The sequence below is a fragment of the Lepeophtheirus salmonis genome, chromosome 12, assembly GCF_016086655.4.
Source record: "Lepeophtheirus salmonis chromosome 12, UVic_Lsal_1.4, whole genome shotgun sequence".
NCBI classification, from domain to species: domain Eukaryota; kingdom Metazoa; phylum Arthropoda; class Copepoda; order Siphonostomatoida; family Caligidae; genus Lepeophtheirus; species Lepeophtheirus salmonis.
This window is the reverse complement of record NC_052142.2, coordinates 6,190,962-6,217,983: the sequence shown is the minus strand read 5'-3', so window position 1 is coordinate 6,217,983 and position 27,022 is coordinate 6,190,962. Positions and strand designations below refer to the sequence as shown.

General features: G+C 30.7%; 2 protein-coding genes across 6 annotated transcripts in view; both read left to right on the top strand.

Annotated features, from left to right (window-relative positions):
- Positions 1-7,973, top strand: part of LOC121127094 (FAT atypical cadherin kugelei) — a 75,096-nt gene extending 67,123 nt beyond the window's left edge. Inside the window, exons 7-8 of one of the 2 annotated variants that reach the window (XR_011782950.1) lie at positions 388-7,572; positions 7,884-7,973. Coding sequence is in view for 1 of the 2 variants with exons in the window: in XM_071892380.1 (XP_071748481.1) it covers positions 388-412 (25 nt within the window). In the remaining variant the exon portion in view is untranslated. Of the gene's footprint in view, positions 1-387 lie in introns of both variants that reach the window. The other variant, XM_071892380.1, reaches the window with a different exon arrangement.
- Nelf-A (Negative elongation factor A) lies at positions 3,351-26,931 on the top strand. 4 transcript variants are annotated; one of them, XM_040722589.2, is made up of 6 exons: positions 3,351-8,246; positions 8,320-8,491; positions 22,227-23,109; positions 26,062-26,299; positions 26,381-26,588; positions 26,642-26,931. In XM_040722589.2, the coding sequence occupies exons 1-6, from the start codon at positions 8,082-8,084 to the stop codon at positions 26,794-26,796; spliced, it is 1,821 nt and encodes a 606-aa protein (XP_040578523.1). In that variant the 5' UTR covers positions 3,351-8,081; the 3' UTR covers positions 26,797-26,931. The 4 variants fall into 4 exon arrangements, with proteins under 4 accessions (XP_040578523.1, XP_071748490.1, XP_040578522.1 ...); XM_071892389.1 differs by having other exon boundaries at positions 8,302-8,491; XM_040722588.2 differs by having other exon boundaries at positions 7,995-8,246; positions 26,062-26,317.
- The last annotated feature ends 91 nt before the right edge of the window (positions 26,932-27,022 follow it).

The following is a 27,022-nucleotide window of genomic DNA, read 5'->3' as shown; positions in this document are numbered from 1 at the left end:
ATATAAATTAGAAATTTGAATAAAAGTTATATGGAGATTATAAGACAAATAAAAATTACCAATGTTACGATACATAAATTATTAATCTTTATTAATAAAGCAAAGTTTGTCTTTATGTCTGTATATAGGAAAACGAGTAAATAGGTACACTGTATATAATACTCCCTGATGTAAATCATATGAATATTTTGATATAAGAAATAATAATATAATCGTATTAATGAAAGATTGCAGGGCTGTGCCAATGCGTTCTTATACATTAAGAGCACTACTTTTGTCTGTTTTTGTTATTGGTCTCTTATGTATAGTGATATAAATTGTTTGTAATTTGTAGCTGGTCCTTTTTTTGGAATTGGTAATCTAAAGAATGAATTTTCTTATCTTTAGCAGTTTATTATTATTCAACTCTTGAGAAGTGAAATCCCTTTTCTACTATTTTCAATTTTATCCAAGACCTGGTTGAAAATTCGTGTGTGCTCATAAAAGGCGTAGTTTAAACTTGAAGATTTGTTGCAGATTTATAATTGTAAGTCTTTGTTGGACTCAGAGTAGAATTGAAGATCAACATCGGACTAATTTTGAAAATGTGCTATTTTGTCCCCTTCTCCCCCTCCCTTGTTACAGCTGATTGTAGCTGCTCTCCTCTAGAAAAAATCTTCAAATAGTCAGAATTACTATGTTGGATTTAATATGACCAAAATACACACGATCTTTATCATTACTTAATGGCTATAAAAAAAGGAAATGTGAACTTTAAAAAAAATATGAAGTCTTCATTTCTTCACAAAAGCTGGATTTAATTGTAAATTAGCTCGATTTTATCTTCAGTATTATCCAAAACTATTGTACAATCTACATAATATATGTGTTTCATTGTAAATGATATCGGTTTAATTGCTAAACTTTCTATTTAAAAAAATGAATTGTTTAAGATATGAATTATTTAAGTTGTAATTTACTGCATTTTTTTTTAATAAAATGAAATATTATAAAATCAAATTAATAATCATTGTGGAATAGTTAAATAAATATATTTATCATTGGTTATCTCTATAAATACTAATCAATACACAAAGTAATTATAAGAACTATTAATAATACAAATACACTTTGATACAATTACATATATACATATAAAATATAAATAAATATCAAGACTAAGACATAAGATTTTTTAGTTTTTTTGAAGATTATACGGATTGAGATTTTGTGTTTCTGTTTTTGACAAAGTCATTGGAAAAAGATTGAAGAAAATGGAACATGTTCGAATAAAAAAAGTTCCAATATAATAGTTATGATGATAGCATTATTTTGTTCACTTCGAAAGACATATGTCAATAAAACATATATATTACTACATAATAGTTAAATTACATCACTGGGCTTACGGAGTAAACCTCTATTGATGATGTTAATATTTTTTTAATCTTCTTGTTCAGGTCCATTATCTTCAATCTGAACACTTAAATCTCCATTAACTGACAAAAATGATGAACAACAATCCTTTTCCAAATTTTTAAGCAGAGAATAGTAGCAATATCCACTAAGATAATATATTATTCCTTTATGTCCAGCAGAAGATTGTAAATCCAGAAAACAGTCCAAAGGGATCAATGATATTTTGATCCTTTTTTATGATAAAATTTGTCTTCTGATTTTTAAATGACTTAATTTGTTTTTAGTATCAAGGATATGCAAGCTTTTTACTCCGCTTCCAAAAAATGACTATTACTGATTAAATAATTGTCTCCTTCTAATTGGGTATACCCTTCAAATCTCCTCTCGATGGGATCAGAGTTAATTTTCTTAGAAGAACAAATTGTGCATCTTTTCCAACCAAAAAATAGGCCGAAAGTTCACTTAATCCAATCGATGTCTAATATGCAGCGTAAAATGTGTCCAACGTAAGTCCTATCCAACCTCTCTCCTTTGTTGGTAATTCTCAATTTTTTAAACAAGAAACAAATAATTTAAAAAAAAATAATTTGCTCTCGATTGTCCTTTTTGATACTCTTTAAAGAATCATCTCTTTTGGAGACATGAGTCACTACACTACATTTTCAAAATTCTCAAAAACCTCTGTTGCAGGTTATTTACAAAAGGATTTAAAATATATTCACAGGAAGTTCCGTTTCCAAATTCATCTCGAAAAAACTTTCTATTAGCCGGATGAGCATCCACTATAGTTGCAACCGTCTCAAAGCCAATTTTTGTAACAACCCTGAGCACTTTCATACAGTATTTTTTATAATATACGGACTAAATTTGGTGATAGGAATCATAGCGGCCATATTATTGTACCGGGCTAGAACACTTTTTATCATGAAGCACAATAATGTTTATGAATATTCTCCACTCTTTTCACAGACGAAACATTTTCCTCCGAAAACTCAACTCTTTAATTTGAGTAAACTTCATCAATTATAATATATATATATCCGTCGTTCGAATCCAAAGTCTTCATTCTTAAAGATAAGTAGTCAATCATCGAATTGTTCACTCCCCCTGTGAATTCAAATATGCTTGTCAATCTCTTTAAATAGTTAACAGTAAGTAGTTGGATTAATCCTGATTTGCGAATTAAGTTGTTGAGAGCTGGACTCGTACTTTGTAACAAAATAGATATTCCAAGAAGCTTAGGCGAATACGTCTTTCCTTTAAGATGTTGTAAATGCAAATCAAGTTGTTGATTAATGAATTCCAGATGATCATTTGATATGGATTCTTCTTCTTCTAGTGATGATTGTATTAGTTTACTTGACATAGTAATATTAGATGATTGTGATGTAACATGTTTTTTTATTTTAATGCAAGCATGTTATGGATTTTTGAAAAATTGAGAACACTCTCCGATGCACAAACATGATTGACTTCTTCCTTTGAAACTAGGAGCTCATTCGAAAATATATAAAACGATAGTTTTTTATATATTTTGATTCCACAACTTAATCCATTTGCCCACTTTTAAAGATTTTTGGTGAAATTGAGGTCTGGAGACTGGGCAGGCAACTCCATTACCTTAATGTGCTTCTTCTTTTTCAGTCAGTCCTTTGTTGTCATGGTCGTAAGTTTAGGTTATTACCTTGCTAGAAGATCCATTTTCAGTTACCGACCCTGAGGTAAGGAGGTTGTTGCCCAAAATTTCCCTGAGGATGGTCCATCCTCCCTTTGCTATGGTGAAATTGAAATCTCCCCTTCGCAGAGAAACACAAAGAAAAAAACAAAGAAAAACAAATTTTATTAATTGATTTTACGCGCCTTGCTAATTTGCAAAATCGTGAATGATCTTATCAAAATCAATTTTTCCACAAGACCACGCTCTATAGAAAGTATTTCCAAATCAGTCAACCTTGTTTGACTCATTGTTGACCAGAAGTAATTCTTAATGAGTTTTAGTTTAGAAAACGACCGTTCGCAGCTAGCAACACAAATTGGACGAGTTAAAAAGATTCTTAAAAGTATATTTATATATGGCACTGAATCAATAAGATTATATTTTTGAATAAACTAAAGAAGTTGTGAAGCCCTTCAATTTCTTCAATATCAGTATCTGCAAAATGCTCATCAAGAGCATCTAAATTACAACAATTTGGACAGTATGAGACATATATATTTCTTTGCAATATTATGTAGGATTTCGAATCTAGAGGATGTTTCTCCAACTAGTGTATTTTATCTCTTACAACATTTATCTTCTTAGATCAGTGTCATAACTTGGAGCCTCATCGACACATCCATGGCATCTCATTCTTTTCTTTTTGCGAATTCGACGCTCTTTGCTCATTTGTATATCGGAGTTAATTTCTGTTGAATACGGCAACGCATCTTTCCCTATTTTGTCTCGATTTTGAAGTAAAGAAGCATTCAAGGCTGATTATTTCAAGGCATATTGTTGTAGGTCCAATCCTGTCGTTTGGAGGAACTTTTGAGTGTCATTAATTTCACGATGTTTATCAGATATTGTTTTCCATTTCAATAACTATTCTCAGAATGAAATTAGATACTATATTTATATTCTTTGATCGTTAGAAATTGGTTTTCTAATGCTACCCTTTAATTTTATAAGAGAATGTTTCTATGTAACTTAGCAATTCTCCGTTATTTTTTACCATAATGATTTATGATAATTACTTGATTAGGTAATCTATCCGTGTATTTGATGCACATGCTTATTTTCTTTTCAGAGATAGGTTTAATGTCCTGTAATCTTGCAGTAAAAGTATTTTTATCAATTTTCAAAAGATGGAAGACAAAATTTCGACGTCATAAAATATTATTGTAAACTTTTTGAAAATATGCAATGGGTCAAATTTGAATATTTTTCCCCTCATCATTTTAAAAAGGATTTTTAATATAAGGTGCTTGAATTGGTAATTATACGAATATATATATAATATTATCTCCTTCTATTTAAAATTTTTTGTATGACAACTTGTAAAATATCAAAAAGTGTGCATACTCCTTCTCTAGAACACTCCCCGTTTGTGACTCTTAAAAATTAAAGAGAAGCAAGACTTCAAGAGTTTCTTTTACACATCACGAGGCGGATAAGTATCTACTTCTTTGTCGTCGTTTGGGATTCAAGATGCCAAATTTTTTGCTCTGAAACAACATATGTATTTACTTAAGTGTGTTGGAGGACATTCCCATTCTTGTGGAAGGACTTTTAAGGGAAGAAGGTGAATAACACCATACTGATTCCTCATGAGTTTGAAATGGCCTTTCTGACTCCAGGATTAATATGACGTTTTTAATTGACATAATACGAGGGATTGACAAAAGAATATACTAATTAAAAAAACTGAACATGTATTTACGATATCGAGCACGCTGAGGTTTTGAGGAAGAGTTGCAAAAGGGCATGAGCAAACTAAAAAATGTACATTATCCGCCAGGATGTGACTAACTGTTGCTTGGGCTAATATGAGACTGGATTGCTAAAGGCCACTAGTATCTTTTAAGATTACGTCAACTGTTGCCTGATACCAGTGTATTTTTTTGCTATTTTAATTCTATTTCATCTTTACAAATTGAAATATTGCGGTATTTCTAAGTTATAATAAGATAGTTATTAATTATAATTACAACTTCTATCAATAAATTCCTTGATAAGGAAGGGAAGACTCTTGCAACCATTCCAAACCAAGTCTACCAAGTAGGATTCATTTTCATTTCATGGAGGAAATTTGACGACACTGTTTAATTATAAGCTCATCCCAGTAATGGGAAAACATTGTATCGCGTCTGAATTTTTCAGGTACAGGAACAAGGAACTTTCATTTCAACTACCGAAAAACATGATTGACAATAATCATATAAATGGGTGTAATATTTTATTGAACGTACTGGACTATTTGAATTACTATTCTACTTCCGATTTTGTTTCTGAAAATTCAACTAAAACCAATGTTGAAGATGAAATAGAATCAGTTATTAAGCGTCTCCAAAACCTCAATCCTCATTTCACAATTATCCCTCCTTCTAAAAGATTCTTCACATAGGAGGTTCACCACATGGATGTATGAGTTGTCTCTGTTATAGAATAGTTTTTCAACGGCTTTATGCAGAGAGCTCCGCAAAGAAGCCCTTAGTTTGTTTCATTAGTCAACAATAGCTGCACTTAGGCATTATGGAGAAATAAATTGTAAAAAAGATTGGCTTGTCACGGCGGACTTATTGGAAGTATTTTGCATGTGATGGATTATTGTAAATACACAATTCCCAAGAATTGGAACTTACCAAGAGAAATGAATGGAAAAAACCAATTACCGTGGACTGCTCTCACCTTCACTCTTTAAAAGATTTCTCATGTTGGCTTGATGAATGCGAAAGACTCAGAAACAAAGTAACAAGTCTAACCAATGATATATTTTTAGAAGCTAAGCAAACATCAACTGGACTATATAAGATACTTCCAAAAATTACTGGATGAGGTCGATATCAACCATTTTTGTTGGACTTATCATTACTTACTTGCTCTTATGGTTTTCAAACTTTTACAAATTTAAAAACAACCGGGCAATATTTAATCACATAAACTATTTTTAAACATCATATTTATGCTTCAGGCTTTGCCGAAGTAGAATTTGAAAATAATCATACTTTTAATCAATATGTTCTAAATAAAGCATCTAAAATTTTCAACTGTATAGCAAAAAATACTTCTCTGAGGTAAATTATAAAATTCATAAGAACAAGAAAAGAATTGGATATCAATATAATAAATCAAAAGAGATAAAAAAACTTAACAGTGAGTAAGCAGGAAGCCTTTAGTATCTTCAATGCTTCATATAATATGTATTGCTTGTTAATGTTTAAACGCAATGGAAACATAAGTGGTTCTAATAAAAAATGTATTTCGAATCCGAAGCAAAAAGTGTATTTATTTAAGTAAGTAAATATAATCTACAACAAGGGTAGACAACTCTTTATAGACTAATATTACAATATTCTAATAAGGGATGAAATAAACTTAAATCAAATAATTTGGTATTAGCCACAACCAATGTATTCTAAAATAAATCATTGCATTTAAACTCCTAACTTAATCAAAACAATTATAAGGTAAGTAAATACTATATAAATAAATGGAAATTTATTTCAGAATACAAAAATATATTTAAAAGAACCATATGGATATCATCATGTATATATTAAATATGAACATAAAAAAAGAAAAGTCGAAGTGATAAGTATGAGTCCTTAGAATTTAATTCAAAAAGTGTTAGAAAATTTACAACAAAATATTAAAACATAGTTATATATTTCCAATGTATAAGAGATCAGATTGCTCCGATAAACATACTAGTATTTAAATTTATATAAATTGTATGAACAAAAATTCTTTAAAGATGTTGACCGTTGTTGTGTTTATTTATTGATGCAAGAAAGTAATAATTCCTCAATAAAATTGTCTTGACTTTCATGAGAAGAAATGTTGGTCACTTTACTCAACTACGTGTAAATGAGTAAGTCATGAATGCACTATATTCGTATTATTTTGAAACACCTTGATCCAAAAGGATGATAGCTCTTCGTGAGTCAGCCCTTGCTCACTAAAGAAACAAATTCCGAGATTGAACTTATTTGATATTAGCATCGAAAAGATAAAAGACAGTCCACACTCATCTAGAAAATCTTTCCGAAGAAAAGAAAAAATCATTTTCTTGTTGCCTAACCCTGATAATTGGAAAAATGTTTTAGAGAAGAAAGTGGTGATGGTAGATTTGATCAAACTTGATTTTTCTGTAATGTGTACTCTTAAATAATTTCGTTTTAAAAGTAATATTTGTTAAATTTTTAAAGTCCAGCGGAAGAACTTGACATTGCTTGGAAATCCGAATTACTTAGCCGTCTAAAAACTTTTATTTTTCTACATATTCTCATAAATATATTAATAAGAATCAGTGCCACTTAAAACATAACATTTATAAGTTATAACCAGACTATAGTAAAATATTGATGTGTTGACTATATGAATTGTTGAAATACGCGTATGATCACGATTCTTATAAGTTAACTAATTTTTAGATTAATCTGTGGAACATAAATTACGAAAACAATTTTTAAATGGTGAGTTTCAATAGTTCGTTAATAAAATAAAATTTTTTTTTAGACAGACGAGTTATTTAACGAGAAAAAATTGCTACGCCGAGTAACGAGTATTCATTCGAGTAACGAATATTCAGGCAAGTAACGAGTATTTAAGCGAGTAACGAGTAAACCTAATTATTCCTTTAGGATTTTTTTTTTAAAACTCAAAAATAATCGTGCAGCAAAATTCAGCTCTTGGCACATCACTAATAATATTTTTCAGATTATCAGCATATACTTTTTATTAAAATGTTTGCTCACGAAGATTTCTACAATTTTGTCATTCCTAGCTAGGGATATGAAAATCTTATAGCTAGCTGTAAGCTAAGCTTAATTTGATCTGGGAAAAAGGTAAGGGGAGAAGAAAAGAAGCAGAAAAAGGAGAGGAAGGAAAAAAGACTAAGGATAATGTATTTGGGAAAGTGGCTTTAGAATCGGAATCGGAGTTGGGGAATTTCTACTGGCGATTGGGATTGAGATAAGTGGAAATGTGTTCAAATGGTAATAGAGGGGTTAGCGGTACTCTTGGATCAGGGGACACGTCTTTGTGGCTTCATAACAAACTTGGAACTTCGAATGACTCATGGACGGGTGGATCCATCGTGTCTCAGTTGAGTTCAGAGACTTTTGTCAAGATTCACAACTGTTTCCAGGTGAGAGAGAAAGACATGTGTTTGTGCTTTGGTCTTTTTTCACACAAGACTCAAGCTTCTCGTTGTCTCCTAGGATCTACAGCCACAAGTGAAGTTGAAGCTTCTTCTCTCACTCTTCCACATCCCCAAGCGGAACTTGGAGTCCTGGAAAGAGTCTCTGGCACTCATTCTAGGCGAGGGCAAGGAGGATTCAGAGCCTTGGGTCTGCATGCTCGCGGAAATCATGCAAACATATCCTACGACTGGTAAGAATCTATCTTATTCTAAAAAAACCTTTTTTCGCTCAGTTCCACCATTCAACAACTAACATTTCTATTGGATAGAATATCTCATTTCTATTAATTACGTATATTTAATTTAACCCAATTTTATAATTAAACAATTATATTATGTACATTATATTTCTTGAACGAAGAGGTATCGGACAATGGAAGAAATCGGACATGGCTATAGTGCATTTTCACTCATGACATTTATTGCATCATAATTGAAGGAGACTCCATCTCAGGGGGTTCATAGTCGATATTTTTACTTCATAAAATTGACAAATTTTCCAACAAAGCTTGATGAAACTTCATCCTATGGCTTTGACAATAAATAAAAAACACTTAACACTTGCATTGCATACATCTTCAAGTTTTTTATTTTTTATAAAAAATAACATTTAACTAATTGAAATATTATTTTACGAAATTTAATGTGGATGACATGAACCATCTATGTGATGTTGTTGGTCGAAAATCATGCTGTAGAACTAAAGAAGCTGAAAAAAGGAAGTACAAATTTCTGTGGAAAAATTATTACTCCGTTGCTATCGAATAAATATCGAAAATATTGGCTGAATTGAAATCAGAAGGAAACGTTAGATTAAATAACTTAAATATTTTGCCTTGCTATCTTTTTTTTTTTAATCGTTTATCATACTAGGGTCTGATATATAATAAAACTAAGGGTAAAGTCTTCATAAGACAGTACATTTTTTATTTGTGGGTCCATTTTAACATTCAGAAGTTTCTCTATTTTCCCTGATATTATAAAAGAAGGGTTTTTATTGTTGAAAAAACTTGTTTGTTTAGGACCTCGTTTTGGATTACATGAACAATGCTGACGTCACATGAAAATGCTTTATTACACTTAATCGAGTACACTTAAAATGAATGACACTTTGAAGTGCATAAATCATTTTTTTTACCATATTTGGTATCTAGTAAAATATCATGATATGAATAAGCCCTTCCGTTTTTATCCAGTATCTCTAACTTTCATCGATCAGGTACGTTTTTTTTAATTAAAAATCGACATTCTTAAGTAATCCGATTCAATTCGTAATTGAAATAGCTAATAATGTATTAGTCATAGTCTAATTTGCATGATTTAAAGTATTTCATCAACATGTAAAATTTATTTTTGAATTTGTTAGACTTTGGGCAGTGCAATGTCCGAATGACTCAAGTATGTTTGTAATGAAAAAAATATCATTTAAAATTAGAAAAGGAAAAACGGTTGATGTGTTTTCTATTTCTTCCATTTTGTTCATTATTTAATAGGTCATCGATGTGTTAACTTCTCCCTCTGAAGTATGGATTTCCGCATATCTTTCCTATTTATAGTTTTAAAAATGTATAATAAAATAAATATATATGAATATAATTAAAATTACAATATTTTCCCTTTAATGCTATTTTAAATGTCGATGGTTCTCCTCTTTATAGTAACAATTCATTTTCTCCCGCAAAATCATATAGCAGACAATTAATATTAACTATGGTCTTTATTCAGGTGTACCATATGTCTCGCTCCAGGCTATTCCTCGTCCTTTTTTTTTTTTTTTTTTTTTTTTCATTACAAACATGTCAATTCTACTCATTATGTATACTTAAATTTTAGAAAAAAGTAAAAATATCGTTTAAATTTAATTGCTCATTTACTGTTCTCATAGTGAGGATTATAATTAAGCCAAGGACATAAAGCTGTAAAAAAAAAGAACTGTCCTTATACAAAAACACCCTAGTCCCTTTTCCTAACCTTGGGGTTTTTTTTATGGACATATTTACTAATTCCAAATAAAGGGATCTATAGGAGAAACAGAGCACGGTATTTAAGCAAAATTAAGTACAGATATATTTAGATATTAAAGCACTACATTGAGTATTCATTGGAGAGATAATGCATATCAAGCGAATCTATTTCCAATCCAGCAGTGCTTATGCATTAATTATAATTATTCAATATGTTAGTGAAGGTCGGTTCATTCAAAGTTAAAATAAATACAAGGTTAGATCATCATGTAATCGGAGTTGCTAGAATTTTCAATTTGATGTATCTTATCAACTGCTGGGTAAGACAGACAGATTTTGACCTCATAGAGCAGTGGTCTCCAACACATCGCTACCAGTAGGTAAGGCGAAAATAAAAAAATATGTAACATGATCAGTGCTCTCTAGGCGCTCAGTGAAGAACGGTCATTGTACTTTCAGCAAGTGAAAAATAGAAGATTTGTGCTCCTCCTCTCTTATTCAAAGATGTTTGATAGTCTCACAGGTGCAACCAGAAAAAAAGGTTGGAGACCCCTGTCATAAAGTATAACAAAGGTACTCTAACAGTAATAGTCAAAACAGGCGATATATAGCTCCTCTCGGTAACAGTTATACTTTTTAACGTCACTATTAAAAAGCGTGTTGAAATTCAAAAATCAATCGGAAAAGCGTTATGGCATAACCTAGGACTACATAAATTTGTACATGTAGTCAAAGAAATATAACCTTGAATTTCAGGTTACCTCCACCTGAGTTCTTAATTCATCCAAGAAGCGATCATTTCTTCTGTTCAGAACAGAGTCTACTGATAAAATCTTGATATCGGAGTAAATCTTGTGCGTGGAGGAGATCGCACACCCTCTGACGTTTTGCTTGTTGCTGGGATATTATTGATTGAATATAAACAAAATAAACACCAAATTGTAGCTTTTTGTCGGTTCTTTCGAATGGTGCCAAGTATAAGATTGACACTGTTAGAACTGATGCTAGAGGGCCTTGAATATGATTCTAATTTTTGAATCCTCACCCTGTATAAACAAATATTTATAAATAAGTTCGAGAATACATTTATTATGGAACTTGGCTGATACCTTGAGTTGTTTCTAGTCACGGGAAATAGCTCATTTCCATTTTTTGAGGAGTTCTTTGTTCTTTAAAAATCAATGTACTTTTAGTTTCGTATTTTATCGATTTCTTTATTTAAAGCATATCATGTTTTGCAATTAGGAACAGCACACACCTTATTTTACCCATATCTATTATGTAGAACTAAACATGGATATTTATTTCATATTTGCTATTGCTTAATTTAATGTAACAATGAGTTTCTTAGTTCAAATAGTCTGCTTGAAACCAAATTATTCGATAACATACTTCTTTAAATTTAAAAACTGTTTACCTATTTACTAATAAACAATCATCATTATTCATTTCCAATGGTTTGAGAAACGAACATCACACTCTTTATGTATTAAAATTAAGATGGAAGAAGAAGACGCCGCACCGCTTTTTCTTTATTTCCTGAATTATTCGGTCTTGTCCAGTCATTTAAGAAGGCCTTGCCTCCATGTTCAGTTAATTTAATTATCGTATATTTTGGATAATTTGATCTCTTTCTACTTGATTTAGATTAAATTTTTGATGAGGTTTAAAATTGTTCGGATTTTTCTAATTGTCCCTTGTTTTATTAACACTTAAGTGAAAATGACTTCTTATGTCAATTTATAGGAAACAGTTCTAAGCATTCTCGTGAAGAAATTCAATCATTTTAAAAATGATTTAGTTGGGCTATTCCAATTGTGCATGGGATGAGATATCTTTTTAACATTATTGATAGGAGAAAGCAGTGACAATGATGAGTTCTCCTCACTGAAACAACTACTCTTGTTATCACTATTGAATTTCAAATGAGTATTATTTTAGCAATTCAAAGTCCTTTCTATTGTAACATTCACTTTAAGGAGACAGTTTGTCTCTGAAGAATAGGTATGTATGTGCAATAATACTACACAACAATATTTTTGCCTACCGGTTAAAACCTATTTTCATTTTTGGTATTTAAGCCATACAATATAAAAATGATTGTTAAACCCTTCAACTGCAATGGGTCTGGACTTTAAAACGTTATATTTAATTACATTTTTGGAGTACAATTTCAATTTTGAGCCATATTTCAAAATAAAATGACTATAGTTAAAAAATTAAATGTTAAAATAAATGATAAAAACATTCTAGCGTTTGACAAATAAGTTAGTTATTAAGTTATATTGAATAGAGTTCCTAGGAAATTTGTTTAATCATCTTTCTTAATCCATTACAGGCGATAAAGCTTCAAAATTGATTTTGCCAATTTTTTGTAAGAACTTAAACATACTCATATTCTAAGTTGTACAAAAAATTAGAGTGGAATCACTTTTTTTAGACCTATAACTGCAAAAGGGCATAATGACCATCATAGGAAATTCCGTCTTTTTGTTTAAAAAAAAGAAATTAATTCCGTTTCATTCATCCTTTTTAACTTTTAAATATTCATAATCTTGTCATTATGTATTTGTTTCATTTATCATATTTATCAAAATAAAATATTTTATTATTCCAAATGACTTAATTATAAGTTTTGATAAAGATATTTAATTATGCAATGCAGAGTTTGTATTTTATTAGTTTGCTATTTATCCAGAGTAGTTCATTTTTTGAAAAAATTTAAAAAAAAATCTCCTTTCATAATTTTATCAAATGACCTTTTTTGGAAAATACATCTTTAGCAAATTTTATTATGTTTTCTCATTAAAATCCTAGAGCGATAATTTTTCAAAAATATTAATTGAAATGAGAATGAGTAGTGGGCTGAACTTAAACATTACGTGGGAAGCAATGTGGACCGGTCCCTTTGTTGGCCATCCCTTATCTTAACGTTCGCAAGCCGATATAAAAAAAGTAAAGTGCTGTTGTGAGTTAAATTCTTATCCGATTTTATTAAAATTTTCACAACAAATCAAAATTATAACATAAATTTGACTTTCAATTAATAAAATTGCAGTTAGCGATTCACCACACTAGAAGCGTCCCACAAGATAAAATACGGAACACCTTCTTTATCCTAGCTCTCAGGGATCGTTTTGCGCTATGGGGACCTTCATTGAAAACCTATTTAACATTGCCCCAGAAAAAAATGTCTTAAGGGTTCAATTTTGGTGAGTTAGGAGGGCCAAGAACTCGGCGGGTCGTACATTGCAATATCAGAAGCAAGAAAGTCGAGTGTTCTTTGTCTGCTATGACAGTATGCCCTGTCGTACTGTCAGATTCAATGTCGGTCTTTCATGATACTTCAGAAAGACTTTGGGTGCGCAGAGCACTTATGAAGACCTTGGAATCGACTTACAGACCCTGTTTGTAGATAAAGGGTGGTATAACGCGCCCCTCACTGTTAACAACGTAAAATCCATAACTTGTTTGGTGTACTTGGCGTTCTTGATTATAAGGACATTTTGCCAACCATCTTATGTTCCCCTAGTTATGCTTCTGGGTTTGACAGATATGTTTCTCATCCGAGAAGAACCAGCCTATATTTTTCACTTGAGGCTTCTGTTTTAGCTTTATCCCTTGCGACTTGCGTGGTTGTGGTACCGTAGGTTTTCATTGATGACTAAATGGGTTGTTTAATAGGACATTACGTCGATGATGTCAGAGATCGTAATTATGGATTGACTGAGATTCATCTCAATCTTTTTCTTAATTTTTCTCAACAAAATTGGACCTCAGAGGATTTTGGGCGCTTTGGGGTCAGCAGGCTTCTTGGAAATAATTGTTAGTGGGTCCTTATTATCACGTTTTTTGAAATTTAAGACAAATCGAGTTGTGCACCCGACCTCTTTAGACAAAAATACGTTGTCTAATTTACCATTTAAATTGCATAAAATACACAAAAGGGCACTTGATTTGAAAGCTGTTCAAATGGAAAAATCGTTCTTTCTTTTTAAAATGAAGAAGTAGAATTTGAAGCCATTTTTTTAATATTTGGAAATAGGAAGAAATCACTGGGAGCTATGTCATAGGAATATGGTGGGTGGGGAGGCATTTTGTAGCCTATATTCACCATCTTGCTCATTCTAATGGCTGAAGAATTGACATAAACATTGTTGTGATGGAAAAAAAAAGTCTTGCTTAAATAAGACCACTTTCCTTTTTATTTAACTAGTCCAAGAATAAATTGTAAAACTATATATTTATTGCCTTCTCTTGTGCGCCTCAGGAAAATGTGTCATTACTTTTCCTGTTGATGTAACCGTATTGGATTTCATGGGAGCACTGTTTCTACTTTTCACCTACTGTTTACACTGTATTTTGTTGCTGCAGAGTGAACATGGATCAATGTTTTATTTACAATAATAAAACTAGACAAATACTCCTTTTATTTTAGCTTAAATAACCGAAAATTAGCTTTAGAGACTATTACTCTCACTTTTTGGAGCAATTGTCAACTAACTCATGACTAAAGTTGATAATTCTGTAGAGAAAAACGTGTGCAAGGAGAAGGGGAGGAGAAAGACTTATGGTATCATTTTTGAAAATACTGATGTGATTATCAGCTGCCTACTTTATTATGATTCTTGAGGGCATAACGAAAGTATTTGTTAGCAAAATGTTTAATGAAGATATACTACGTATAATTGACTTAGTCGTTTTTTATCCGTTACAGTAGATTTGAAAACGTCACACTCTATGAAATTCATTATGAACCATATTCTCAGAATAATAACTAATGAAACGACAAAGTAGAGTATTTCGAAATATATTTGAAGTTCCAAGTTTAAAAAGAAGGCTTAAATTAAATATAATCTATATACTAAAAAATAAACTGTCATACATTTATGTTAAATATACAAAATTAAACAATTGTAATCATATAACCAATAATAACAAGAAATCATAAATACAGAATATTGAAATAATAGATTGATCCAAATAATATTTCTTGTTCTGACATGAATTCAGTTAAATATGTCGTAACTTTAAGTCACAAAGCACAAACCAGACGTGGAGCTTAATCGAAAAGATAATCACCCCTTTTTCTTCTTGTGGAAGTTGCTATATACAATTGTGCACAAGATAGATATATCTCTACCGATGAGATCTAAATAATTATTAATAATAAAGTAAATCATAAAATTAGACAATAAATATACTAATAAAAAATGTTAGAATTAAATCCATCGTACAGATTTATTGAAAAAGCTAATTATGTAGTTATGTCCGGCGATATTACTCCTTATTAAGGGCATTTTAAAAAATTCCCCCCCCTTATTTATGCTTGTGTAACAACATAATATTGTCATGAAGGATACGTACAATTGCTAATTATAATGTTACACCGAATGTGACTACTCCCGTTTTTGTGACCATTTAAGCAGTTGTTTTTACCTTTTGAGTTTTCTGAACATCATTTCTTTGGGCTTATCAACCATAGCTACTCCTTAAGCGATAAAAAAGTAATATTTATTGACTATGTAATATTGGAAAACCTAATTATCATACCCAAGACTTTAAATGAAGAAAGTAGTGTCAGATAAACTAGTTGCGAACCATCCAAAGCTACTACTCTCGTTGTTGTGACCATTTAAGCACTTTTTTTTTGCCATTTAATGAGTTTTGCATCATAATTCTTGATAATTTTGGCTAAAATAGAATCATATTTTATGATTAGAACTGTTCGATGTTACAACATTCAGAGTTCCATTTCATACATTGGTGTAGATGCCTCTTAACATGCTGAAAATTATCTTAACTTCACAATTTACAATGAGTGTATTTCTATAAATGACATCATCACCAACATCCTCCACTAATTAATTATGGTTCCTCGGGAAGGGAAGAATTTACCTGTGCATTTCTCCATAATTTTTTTTAACGTAGGATAATTAGCAATGGATAAGGTTATATTACATGCAATAAGCATCTTTGTGAGATCAAGGTTAAAGTCTGACTTGATGTATTCATCGTTAACTTGATTTTATATATGAATATCCATACTCTTGTTATGAGATGAGGATAATGAGTGTCGTGTAATTCTAGACAGGAGACTAAATACACGTTTATATCGATAAATCCGACAAGCCATCTTTTTCTCATCCGGTAAGTATTTTCGAAATTCCTGGGCCTCCATTTTCAGAAGTCCAGACCGAAGGCAACGTTATTTTAGGCATTTTATTCAGTTCTCTATCGACTATCAGCGTCTAATACTATATTAATATTGAATAATAAAGGCGGGAATGATAATGTTCTTCATAGAAGAAGATGTATGTTATTTAATCAATGATGTCATAAGTATTTCTTTCTTCTCCTCGCACGCTTTTGTATTCTTACCAAAATTATCAACCTTACGCGTGACCCATCCGTCTGAAAGCTGATTCATATGCTAATGATTATGCAAGACGTTTGAAACTTGTTCATAATTAGAACTTCACATTATATGTTATCTTTCTAATAGTCCCATTTGAATGCCTGTAAAATCAACAATATTTAAAACTTCAACATCTGAATTTTCCTTAAACGTTCTATACTATGATATCATTGTTTCATTCAATATTATCTTACTTCTCCTCTACTATCGTAGATGAATAAAGAGGAGTTCCCTACTCAAGAATGAAAGAATATTGACAATACTTTAAACTGTTATCATGATTTTTTCATTCTTTATGGGGGAATATGTTAGTATAAAGTAACTACGTCTGAGTGTGACCATGAAAATGTAGATTAACAATTATGGTTTCTTTTTGGAGTTCTAAGTGTAGTCATTGTTGGACTGAAAGTAGAATTGAGGATGGGCATCGTAAAAAAGTCTTGCCAATGTCCTTGCTGGATACAGGGATGGGATCTGTGTTTATTTCCGTCCTCTTAAAAGTTACTTGCAGCTAATCTAATGAGAGCTATGCTGCTCTCCCGTAAAGTATTCTTCCAATTGTCAGGGTTACCAGTTTAATTTTTGTTTTCTTCTTATACGGGAAGGTAAGATTTTTAATTATACAAATATTCCTTTCTTATCCAACTTTCTTAGCTAAAATTCTTTTGAATTCACCAACTTCTTTAAAAACCTTGTCCATTCATTTGAGGGAGTGTCATGTTAGCAATATTCATTTGAACCAAGGTTAATAGAAATACAAAGTTAGACCATCATGTAATCCGGCTTGCTAGAATTTTCAATTTTATGTATCGTACCGACTGCGTGGCAAGATAGAGAGATTTTGACAGAAGACGCAGCCACTTATAGTCTATAACGTCACTATTGGTTAATATTTTTTAATTTGATTTATCTTAAAGCCTGCTTGGCAAGAAAAATAGATTTTGAGAAAACATGCAACCACTCATATACTATGACCTCTATTTTTAAAAGTGTGGTGGAAGTTAAATTGAGAATATATGGGTAGTAGAATTAATTTAAAATTTCTTCTTGAAATACAAAAGTAAATACTTATATTTCACAGTATTAATTATTTACTAACTGTATCCAGTAATATCAAAAAAAAATCTTGGAAAATCCATGGAATGAGAAACCCTATTGTATACGGACGATAGATTTAAACATTACATGGTTTTATTTAGTAAAAAGTAATATCACATACTCTTTTCAGCATCATTATAGAGAGCTTTTTATTGTGGTTGTCATAGTAATTCTATAAATATATATATACTTATTGTACCGTGTGGTCAATCGAAATCTGAATACTTACTTATTCAATAATTAATTAAGCTTGAGTATTTGAAATTAATTCATATTTCAAAATATTAAAGCTTAATTAATTAGTTACAAAACAAAACAAATCTTAGCTCTCTAGCTTACGTACAAATCGAGAATGTTACACATGAATGTGATCGACGGATTTCCATCGGGGCAATCCAATCTCTGTCTAGAGGACCAACGTCTACGTTGTCAGCAAAGTCTGAAACGTGGGAGAGGAAGAAATGCTCTGTCTAAAGGGCCAAACTGTACCCAGATGAGTTAAGAAAACAGCCCATGCAAGGAATTTCGAGGTTTCACACTAGAATGGCAGAGAGCTTTCAAAAAAGTGGGTGGAAAGAGCCTTGCGAGGGGAGGGGCAACTTGTGACATCAGCAATGAAAGAACCCTATATCCTCTGTTGCACTTTTGGCCCGCCTACAGCACTGATGCCAACCCTGCAGTGTCCGTCATCTAAACACTGAAGCCGTCAAAGCCACTTTCAGCCACAAATGGACGCCATGACAGCACTACATCCACAGTGTGTGCCAGGTCTTCCGCTCCTTCCTGGAAGCTATCTTTGCCGCTAAGGGCGCTTTATTGATGAATAATAGAGTTCCAGACACACATCTATTTATAGTATTAATTTTATTGAAATTTAATTTTTAATTAATAAATTACATCTTGTTGAAGTTTAAAATTCAAAGTTTTTAGATTTTACTGCTCCACTAGGTATATGTGTCGAAGTTATCCTCATTGTTGAGATATTGCTTCAATAGATTGAGAGCGTTCTGTTCAATTTGACTCTAAATATGAAAAATTAATTTAAATTTCGGTAGCTCAAAATGTTTAACGATAAAAAAATGCTCGCTTCCTCCATGCTCAGATACCTACAACTTATAATTGTTGTTGTCTTATTCGATTTCTATTTGTTCAGGTTTTATTCTTGTTCATCTTCCTGAGATCATTTATAACACATAATAGTTTCTTCTGGATTGATTGAAATATATATAAATTTATTTTCTTGCTCCTGCTCTTTTTTGATTTTATTTATTTTAAATTTATGTATTTTGATTGCAAATGTTGTAACAGTAATTTTTATTTATTGATTGATATCTACTATATTAGGTTTCTACTGAATTTATGTAATTATAATCCGAAAGATCAAAAATTCCAGTTACATGATTCAAAATATACCTTTTATTACATCAATATCTACGAAAATATAACATGTGATTCACTATAAATAACAACTTATTTCATTGTTTTTAATGATAAGCTATTTTCCATCAATTAGACATCTATATTATATTCGTGAAAGCCAGAGGGATACCCAACATTAGTTAATTGATCCACTTAATGCTATAATTCAATAAATGCTCCTACAATTAACATGGTGTGGAAGCAAAATTTAGAATTTAGCATAACTTTTATTTTCCGGAAGAATGTGGGATGTAGAAACGATTTTAGCGACAAATGACTTATAAAAGTTATAAAGTAATGATTAAGGGAGAGCTTTAATTTAATTTGTTCCCCTATTGTGTAAATGACAGCCTCTACATGGGTTTTATTGTTCAAGCAGCTGTTAATGATGGGAGGAATGACATAAGATGAGGAAAATATTTCTGACTCTCAAGGCCATCACCTGAGCCGGTTGTTTTGTCTTCTGACCTCCTGATCTTTTGTATTGATTTCGATAGGTATAATTAAGTTCTTTTGTTAACTACAGCTTCCTTGGTGATAATTTTGACAGTGGGGCCATGGTGCTTCTGGTAGGTTAGAACATTTTGGCCCCTTTTCAACCTTCTGGTCTTAATGTCATCTGTCAAAATATGTTTGACAGTTCTTGGACCTGGTGTGGAAAAAGTAATAATACCTCATATTAAGCTATTTTTCAATATTGTTGATTGATTAAATCATAAAGGTGTGATTATTTTTGAAAAAATGGGCTTATTAACTTTTCATTGATGTGTATAATGTAAACAATCAGTTCATACTCGTCATAATAGAAGCAAGAATACTATTTTCAATTTAATTTGTGTCGGGACGACCTCATCCAACATCATTAAGACCCTCAAAGTCTACGATATTTGACATCTGAAATCCAACATGACTTAAATGTAGTAGATTCTTACCCGCCTCGTGATTTTGGAAGGAATAAGGCCTGTAGAATTTCCGGTGTTCAAAAAAAGTATTTCTGTACATTTACGTGTGATCTATAAAATTATCAGAAGTTAGAAAAAATAATCAATAATCAATAGTTATCAATCTTTGAGTAACTAAATGACAAGGTGAACTTGTGAGGTTTTGTAGATGTTGATCATCTTTATAGTATAATAATTCATTAGTTGTGACATGTTTAAAGACCTTAATTTTGTGTTAATTTTTATCAATCAAAGAAGAATATCCAAGATCATACAATTCAAGATAATTTTTTTTTTTTAATTTTCCCCGTTTCTAAGGACTGATCCATAAGAAAAGGAACTTCTTAGAGACAAAACCACTTAAAGAAGGTCCTTCTTTCAAGAGGTTTCTAGAGCCCCTAATTTACAATTGCATGCCTTTTCCCATAAATTGCAAACCATTTCTCGTCTACACCTCCAAGAAATTGTTAATTGACATAGTTAATAACTTTTTAAAAAAAACTGAGTAAAAATGCTGTCGATCAGTTTTTATTTATTTATAAAGAATATTGAAAGATACAAATTGCATTGTCTCTCGATACGTAAAGCTATGCCATGTAAACTCGTTTTATTCTTATGACAAATCTGTTTTAATAAAAATCTGAGGATACAAATATGGTGAACTATTATTTTTGAAAGATCATTGGTGGCCAATTAAAGGCACATTAATCAATTAAAAAATTTATAACTAAATTATTCAAAAGCATCTTTTTGAAAAGGCATTTAAAAAAAAAAATTGAAATATAAAGTATATTCTATAACTTCCTCTAGATATAATGAGTATTCTTAATTAACTTATCCCATCCTACGAATTTGTACATAAATTCCATAATTGACCAAAAGTATGTCTACACTATTAGGTTGTTAATATTTATCAAGTATTTAAATAAAATTGGAATTTATCAAAAACATGAATTTTATAAAAGATTTTTTTTTATAGATGAAGCACGAGATATAATAACTCCAGTATATTCGAATTTATTTAAATAAATATTCTATTGAATAACTGGAAAGTAAAGTCTTAGTAAAACTGGAAACTATCTTTGAGGGGAGTGTTAACCCTCTATCACAAAAAATTATTTTCGAATAAGATTTTTAAATTTTCAAAAACACGTGCTCACCAATTGAATGATTACACTATGTAACAAATGAAGGTCTTTGAGCACCCGTAGGGTTAAACCCACAATTATTATTGTTACTTAAGGCGTAGAATACGAATATGTCAATTAACACTTTCAACGGATATCGGTTTGGCCTTCAAAGTCTTTTTGAAAAAAATCAATTTTTTAGAGTATAGCTACAATTCAGTGCCATATTTCGAAATCAAAGAACTAAATAGATGAGAATAAAAGTAATTATAATTGTATACAAACATTTCAGCATTTAAAAAAATAGTTATACATTACTTTATCTTCATTATAATTAATAAATAAAAAGTTGTATCTTTTGTTAGGATTTTTACTAAAATAATTAATGATAATTTTATCATCAGCGACTCATTTTTATCCGAAATATTATTTCAAACTATATTCAACGCTACATAACCAGCTTATTTTATTACATTTCTAAATAAATATTAAAAACTAAATTGACCAAAAATCAATCAAAATCGACCCTCTTTAAAGACAATTTTTTTCAATTTATGAAATATAAATCCTATTCTATAAATTCACCTCGGATATACGGCACAGAAAAAATAAATAAAAAAGACCTTAGCTTCTAAGTAAGGTCCTGAAATATTGCACTGAATCGTAAATATACCCTAAAAACTTAATTTAAAAAAAAAGTCTTTAAAGGGCAAACTGATATCTGTTGAAAGTTTTAATGGTCATATTCGTGTTCTACGGCTTAAATTACTATAACAAATGTGGGTTTAAGCTCGCGGCACAAAATGTTGTTGCATGGTGTTATTATGTAACTGAAATACTGCACGTGTTTTGGAGCAATACACAGTGTCAGTGTTTTTCCAAACGTGTACTTAAGCGTGTTACTAATAATAATTTATTTATGAAATCATATTTTGGTGCTAATTTTTGAATATTTTCAGGTCAACTAAACGCAGATATTTCTATTCCTGAATCCAATAAAAGAATATTCATGGACTTACTTACTGATATTCGGAAAGCTTTGAAAAAGTGTTGTGATAATAGTGATTCCGTTCTTCCATTAGAATGCCATTATCTCAATAAAAATGCGTTCATTTCAGTCGTTGGTCATCAACCTCAAACTGTTAGGCATTTTACTCTTAAGAGAAAACCAAAAGCTGCAGCTCTAAGAGCTGAACTCATTAATAAATCTCAAGATGCAGCAAATAAAGTTAAGTCCATTTCTACGGGTAATTTTCCGATTCGTAAGAATACAATGCCTCGCAAAATGGACTCAACATCTCTGAAAGGAATATCATCTCGAATACAAACTGGATTTCGAAATTCACGTCCTACTCAAGTTGCCTTACCAAATCGTACGAAAAAAGAAGGTGGAGTCAAGTTATTGGATATAAATGAACAACCCGTTGGCTATGCCTCATCTAAAAAAAGAAAACGTCAGTCAGAACTTGAAGATGCTCCTAAACAAAAAGATACTTTTTCAAACACTGTATTAACAAACTCATCCCCCGTGACAAAAAATTCATCAGTAACCTCATCTGCTTCAACAACTACGGTTGATAATATCACTTCAACCCCCCCAGATTATGCTATTGGTTTGGCAAGTTTAAATACTCCACCTGTATCTTGTAGTAATCTTATTACGTTGTCTAATTCACATCCTGCCTATGCCCCTCCCGTGTATGCTCCACCAGCACCTGTTAGTTCAAAAAGTGTCACAATAGTCAACAAGTCAATGATGAATAACTCTTCATCGTTTTCAAGTGGCCTATCCTTGGAACCCTTTCCGCCAACTTCTTCCATTGAAGTCCATCAGTCGTCTGTGTACGTAATTTTATTCCATTTCGTTTGGGCTCTTTTTGTTAACTAAAATTAGTATATTATAAATTAAATAATTTTACTCTCTGGGAATGTGTCCACTAAATTTGTAAACGAAATAAACTTATTTTTGAGGTTTTTAAATAAGTAATAAATGCACTCAAGCATTTGCAGCTTAACCCTCAATTATTTAACTTTTTTTTCTAGTTAGTGGACTGCAGTAAGCTGTTATGCCAAAGATAACACGAATTATATTACATGTTACAAAGTTGATATAAGAGTCAAAATTACACATTAAATGAACGATCAGTTATTCATGCTATATGAATGTGCTCTTTTTGCTCTTAACTCATTTCAAGCGTTAGCCTCCCTTTTGAACTCTTAATAAATAGATTCTATATTTAGTTTCTACCGCTACTGAAACCTTCTTGCTTGTTAAGCTAAATAGTGTCGACCACTGAATGGAAAAACTTGGTAGTGACTATATATTATCACTGTACATGATATATCCATCAAGAGAAAAATATTCAATATTATGGAACACAATTTTTTTAAACTTTTATAGTAGTATTTTAACACTTATATTAGGTTTTGTCAACATTTAAGTGAGAAAAAAAATCAAATGTAAAGTAATGTATTCTTTACAAAATTTAATGCTTATTCTCAAAATGTGGGTACATATCTTCTGAAATTATCTAATCCTTAGAAAATGAAATATGTAGCTCAGAAAAAAAATAATATTATTTTCGGTGAGAACTAGAGTTGTATAAAATATAACTCTTTTTTAATCAAAAAATATACAAGAAAAAGTAGCGTCCGGTAATAAGACATTAAAGCGACGTAGAAAATTTTGGTCCAAAAAGGCACTTGGATGAGTATCTATATCTCGTGAATGACTCATAATTCTGTGATGAAATTTGGCACACTTGATATTCTCATGAATTTGAGCTTCTGTGCCAGAAATCATCCAAATCTGTGAGGTTCGGCTGACTATTATTATTTTTTTTTTTGTCGATTTGACATGATTATTTGTATTTATATGTTCTCTCTTCAATAATTAAAGAATAATTATAACTGCAGTGGAAAGTAAGAAGCACTCTTGAGATTGCCAGTTCGAAAAAAATCTCGCTCGGTTAAGGTAATACTTTTTACAACTCTACTCCATTTCTTATGAGTAAAAAAGGGATCGGTGTAAAGAAAAAACTAAGTATATGGATTACAAAAGGAAAAACGGTTGATGTGTTCGCTTTTTTTTTTTTTTTTTTTTTTTTTTTTTCATTATTAAATAAGTTGTGGGGGTTGTGGTAACATCTCCCTCTAAAAGAAAAATTCTTGTCTATTTTAAATGTAAATTGTTTTAAAACTAGATAATAAAATAAGTATATATGAATTTAAATATAATTATAATATTTTCTCTACATTAATGCTGTTTTAAATGTTGAAGGTTCTTCTCTTATATCAGTAGTTCATTTTATCCCCCCAAAATCATTTAAGTGGTAGCTAATAGTAACAATGGTCTTAATTCAATAATTCCATATGTATCGCTCCGCCTTCTCCTCGATTTCTTACACAAACCCCATCTCTTCTGATGACTAACGTCTTGACTCGTCTTCTTCCTTTTTTTTATGTCTGATTAGTTTGAAGTGTGAATAATTGGATGCATTATGGCTTAGTAGACGAGCACTCAGGAGATATTATTATCCTCATGTCCATGTTATATGTATATTGACTTCAATTTTGTAGGTCAGATGGATAAATTGTAGTACTAAAATGTCTACTTATACCCAATCAATGCATCTTCATCTGACCAATAGAAAAAAAAATTGTATGGGTCTTTCATTTATTCAAGAATATTTGCTTCGAAATGGTATTGTTAAGAAGTATTATTGATTTGATATCAATTTTGAGGCAGAAATGACAGAATTACATATGGAATCCATAATTTATTTATTTTTTAGACATGTGTATTTCATAAATAATACCAGTTTTCAAAAAAAAAAAAAACTGAACAAAAATTTATAAATTATCACAGACAACTAAAAATGTTTCATTTCCCTGCATTGTAACTCCATAATGATTAAAATACTATATATAGACATTCTGCTAAATAAGGACTATATTTATGTTTGTGTCTTGGAATGGGTTTAACAATTAAAAATCTAGATGTAATTCATTCTCGAACCAGACTTTCTTGTAAGGATTTTTTAGTCATAATATTGCTTTTTTTTCTATATTGGGTTGTCTTTCACATAATATTAAAACATTTATACAAATAATATTTAAATCTAAATAATATCAATCTTGATACATAATATTAGAATTGGCTCAATGGTTGAAAAAAGTTTTAAAATCTCCTCAATGACTTATTGATGTCTAAAAAAATCATTGCAGATTTTTAATCAACTACTATTATAATTCTGGAAACTAATTTATTTTAATTTCTTTTTGACTCAAGTGCAGCATTAGATTGATTATATTTTATATTAATAAGATTTATAATTTTTTAAGAGATGCCGAAATGAAATTACATATATGTTACATAAATATATAATAATTTTTGTGGTTATAGAGTAGACCATTTAATTTTAAATGTTTTAATGTGGCCCTTGAACGACTTCAAGTTTAGTTAAACTACATTAGATAATAAACAAAAAGTCCTTTCATCGATCTATTTTTTTTTTTTTTTTTTTTAATTTATTACTAAAAAGACATTCAAAAGGGACATATTTATTTTGGAAATTGTAATTTTGATTTGAAGCTCCTTGCAATTTTTTATAGATAAATTCTTTTAAAAATTAGATGATGAATAATTTTAAACACATGGGATCCTAATGACACTTTCAATGTGGCTTTTTCCTCAAATAATAGCATGGTATAGTGTAGGGTTTTGAATTAGTACTTTTAAAATTCCGAAAAATCTATATGCGACATGTTAATATGTATTTATTTATTTTACAGCTTCACTAATACCACACCTCCACAAACAATGGTTGCGGTTCAATCAAGTAATGTCCAATCTCGTGTTGTTCAATTACCAACTCATCCTATTCCGCAAGGTCGTGTTCCACATATAAATTCAAGAGTGGCAATTCCTACGTCAATTATTAGTAGTAACTCAACAGGAATAGTGAATAATTTACATCAACAACCCCGTGTTATATCCCCTGTTACAGTTAGGCCAATTATTCAACCTCACGTAATTACAGCCGACGAAGTGAAATATTATCATTTTTTAATGTTAATAAAATAATGTTCTTCCTTTTTTATTGTCTCATAGATTGTTAGTAACACACCTACTACTCAAAAATCTGTTCTGATACCGCCTTCAGCATCTCAACCACCACGGCGCAGTCTCACCTTAACAAAGGAGCAAATGCATGAAGCACAAGAAATGTTTCGTACAGCAAATAAAGTTACTAGACCTGAAAAAGCCCTTATTCTTGGATTTATGGCTGGATCAAGGGACAATCCGTGTCCTCATTTAGGTAAATAACTTTCAAATTCAAAAGCTTTACAAGTATTTTAATTTTTACTATAGGTAACTTGGTTACAATAAAGCTATCGGAAAATCAAGACAATGTTCCTCAAAAGGATGGTACTTATTTAACCATGGTAATAGAGACACATTTTCAGATGAACTATTCTACTGGAGAGTGGAAACGTATAAAAAAATATAGGAGGCTAGATGATTAAAGAAGCTGTTAAACTGTTCTTGTTTCTTCTTCATGAACTAAAATTTGATTAGTCAGTAAAAGAAATAATCAGTATACTATATTTATATCTATATTAATAAAACTAAGTGTTTTTGGATGCACCTACGTACGTACACTCTTGGCTATTTATAAAAACATCGACTTAAGCTTTCTTCAATCACAAGGGATGTTCTATTAAGGAAGTTAGGGTATTTCGTTCTGTGACC

Excerpts from the sequence above, each read along its gene's own strand:
- Nelf-A (XM_040722588.2), top strand. The coding sequence starts at position 8,082 with ATGTGTTCAAATGGTAATAGAGGGGTTAGCGGTACTCTTGGATCAGGG. Across the intron at positions 8,492-22,226 it reads GCAAACATATCCTACGACTG|GTCAACTAAACGCAGATATT; the intron begins GTAAGAATCTAT and ends GAATATTTTCAG. Across the intron at positions 26,589-26,641 it reads CAATCCGTGTCCTCATTTAG|GTAACTTGGTTACAATAAAG; the intron begins GTAAATAACTTT and ends TTTTTACTATAG.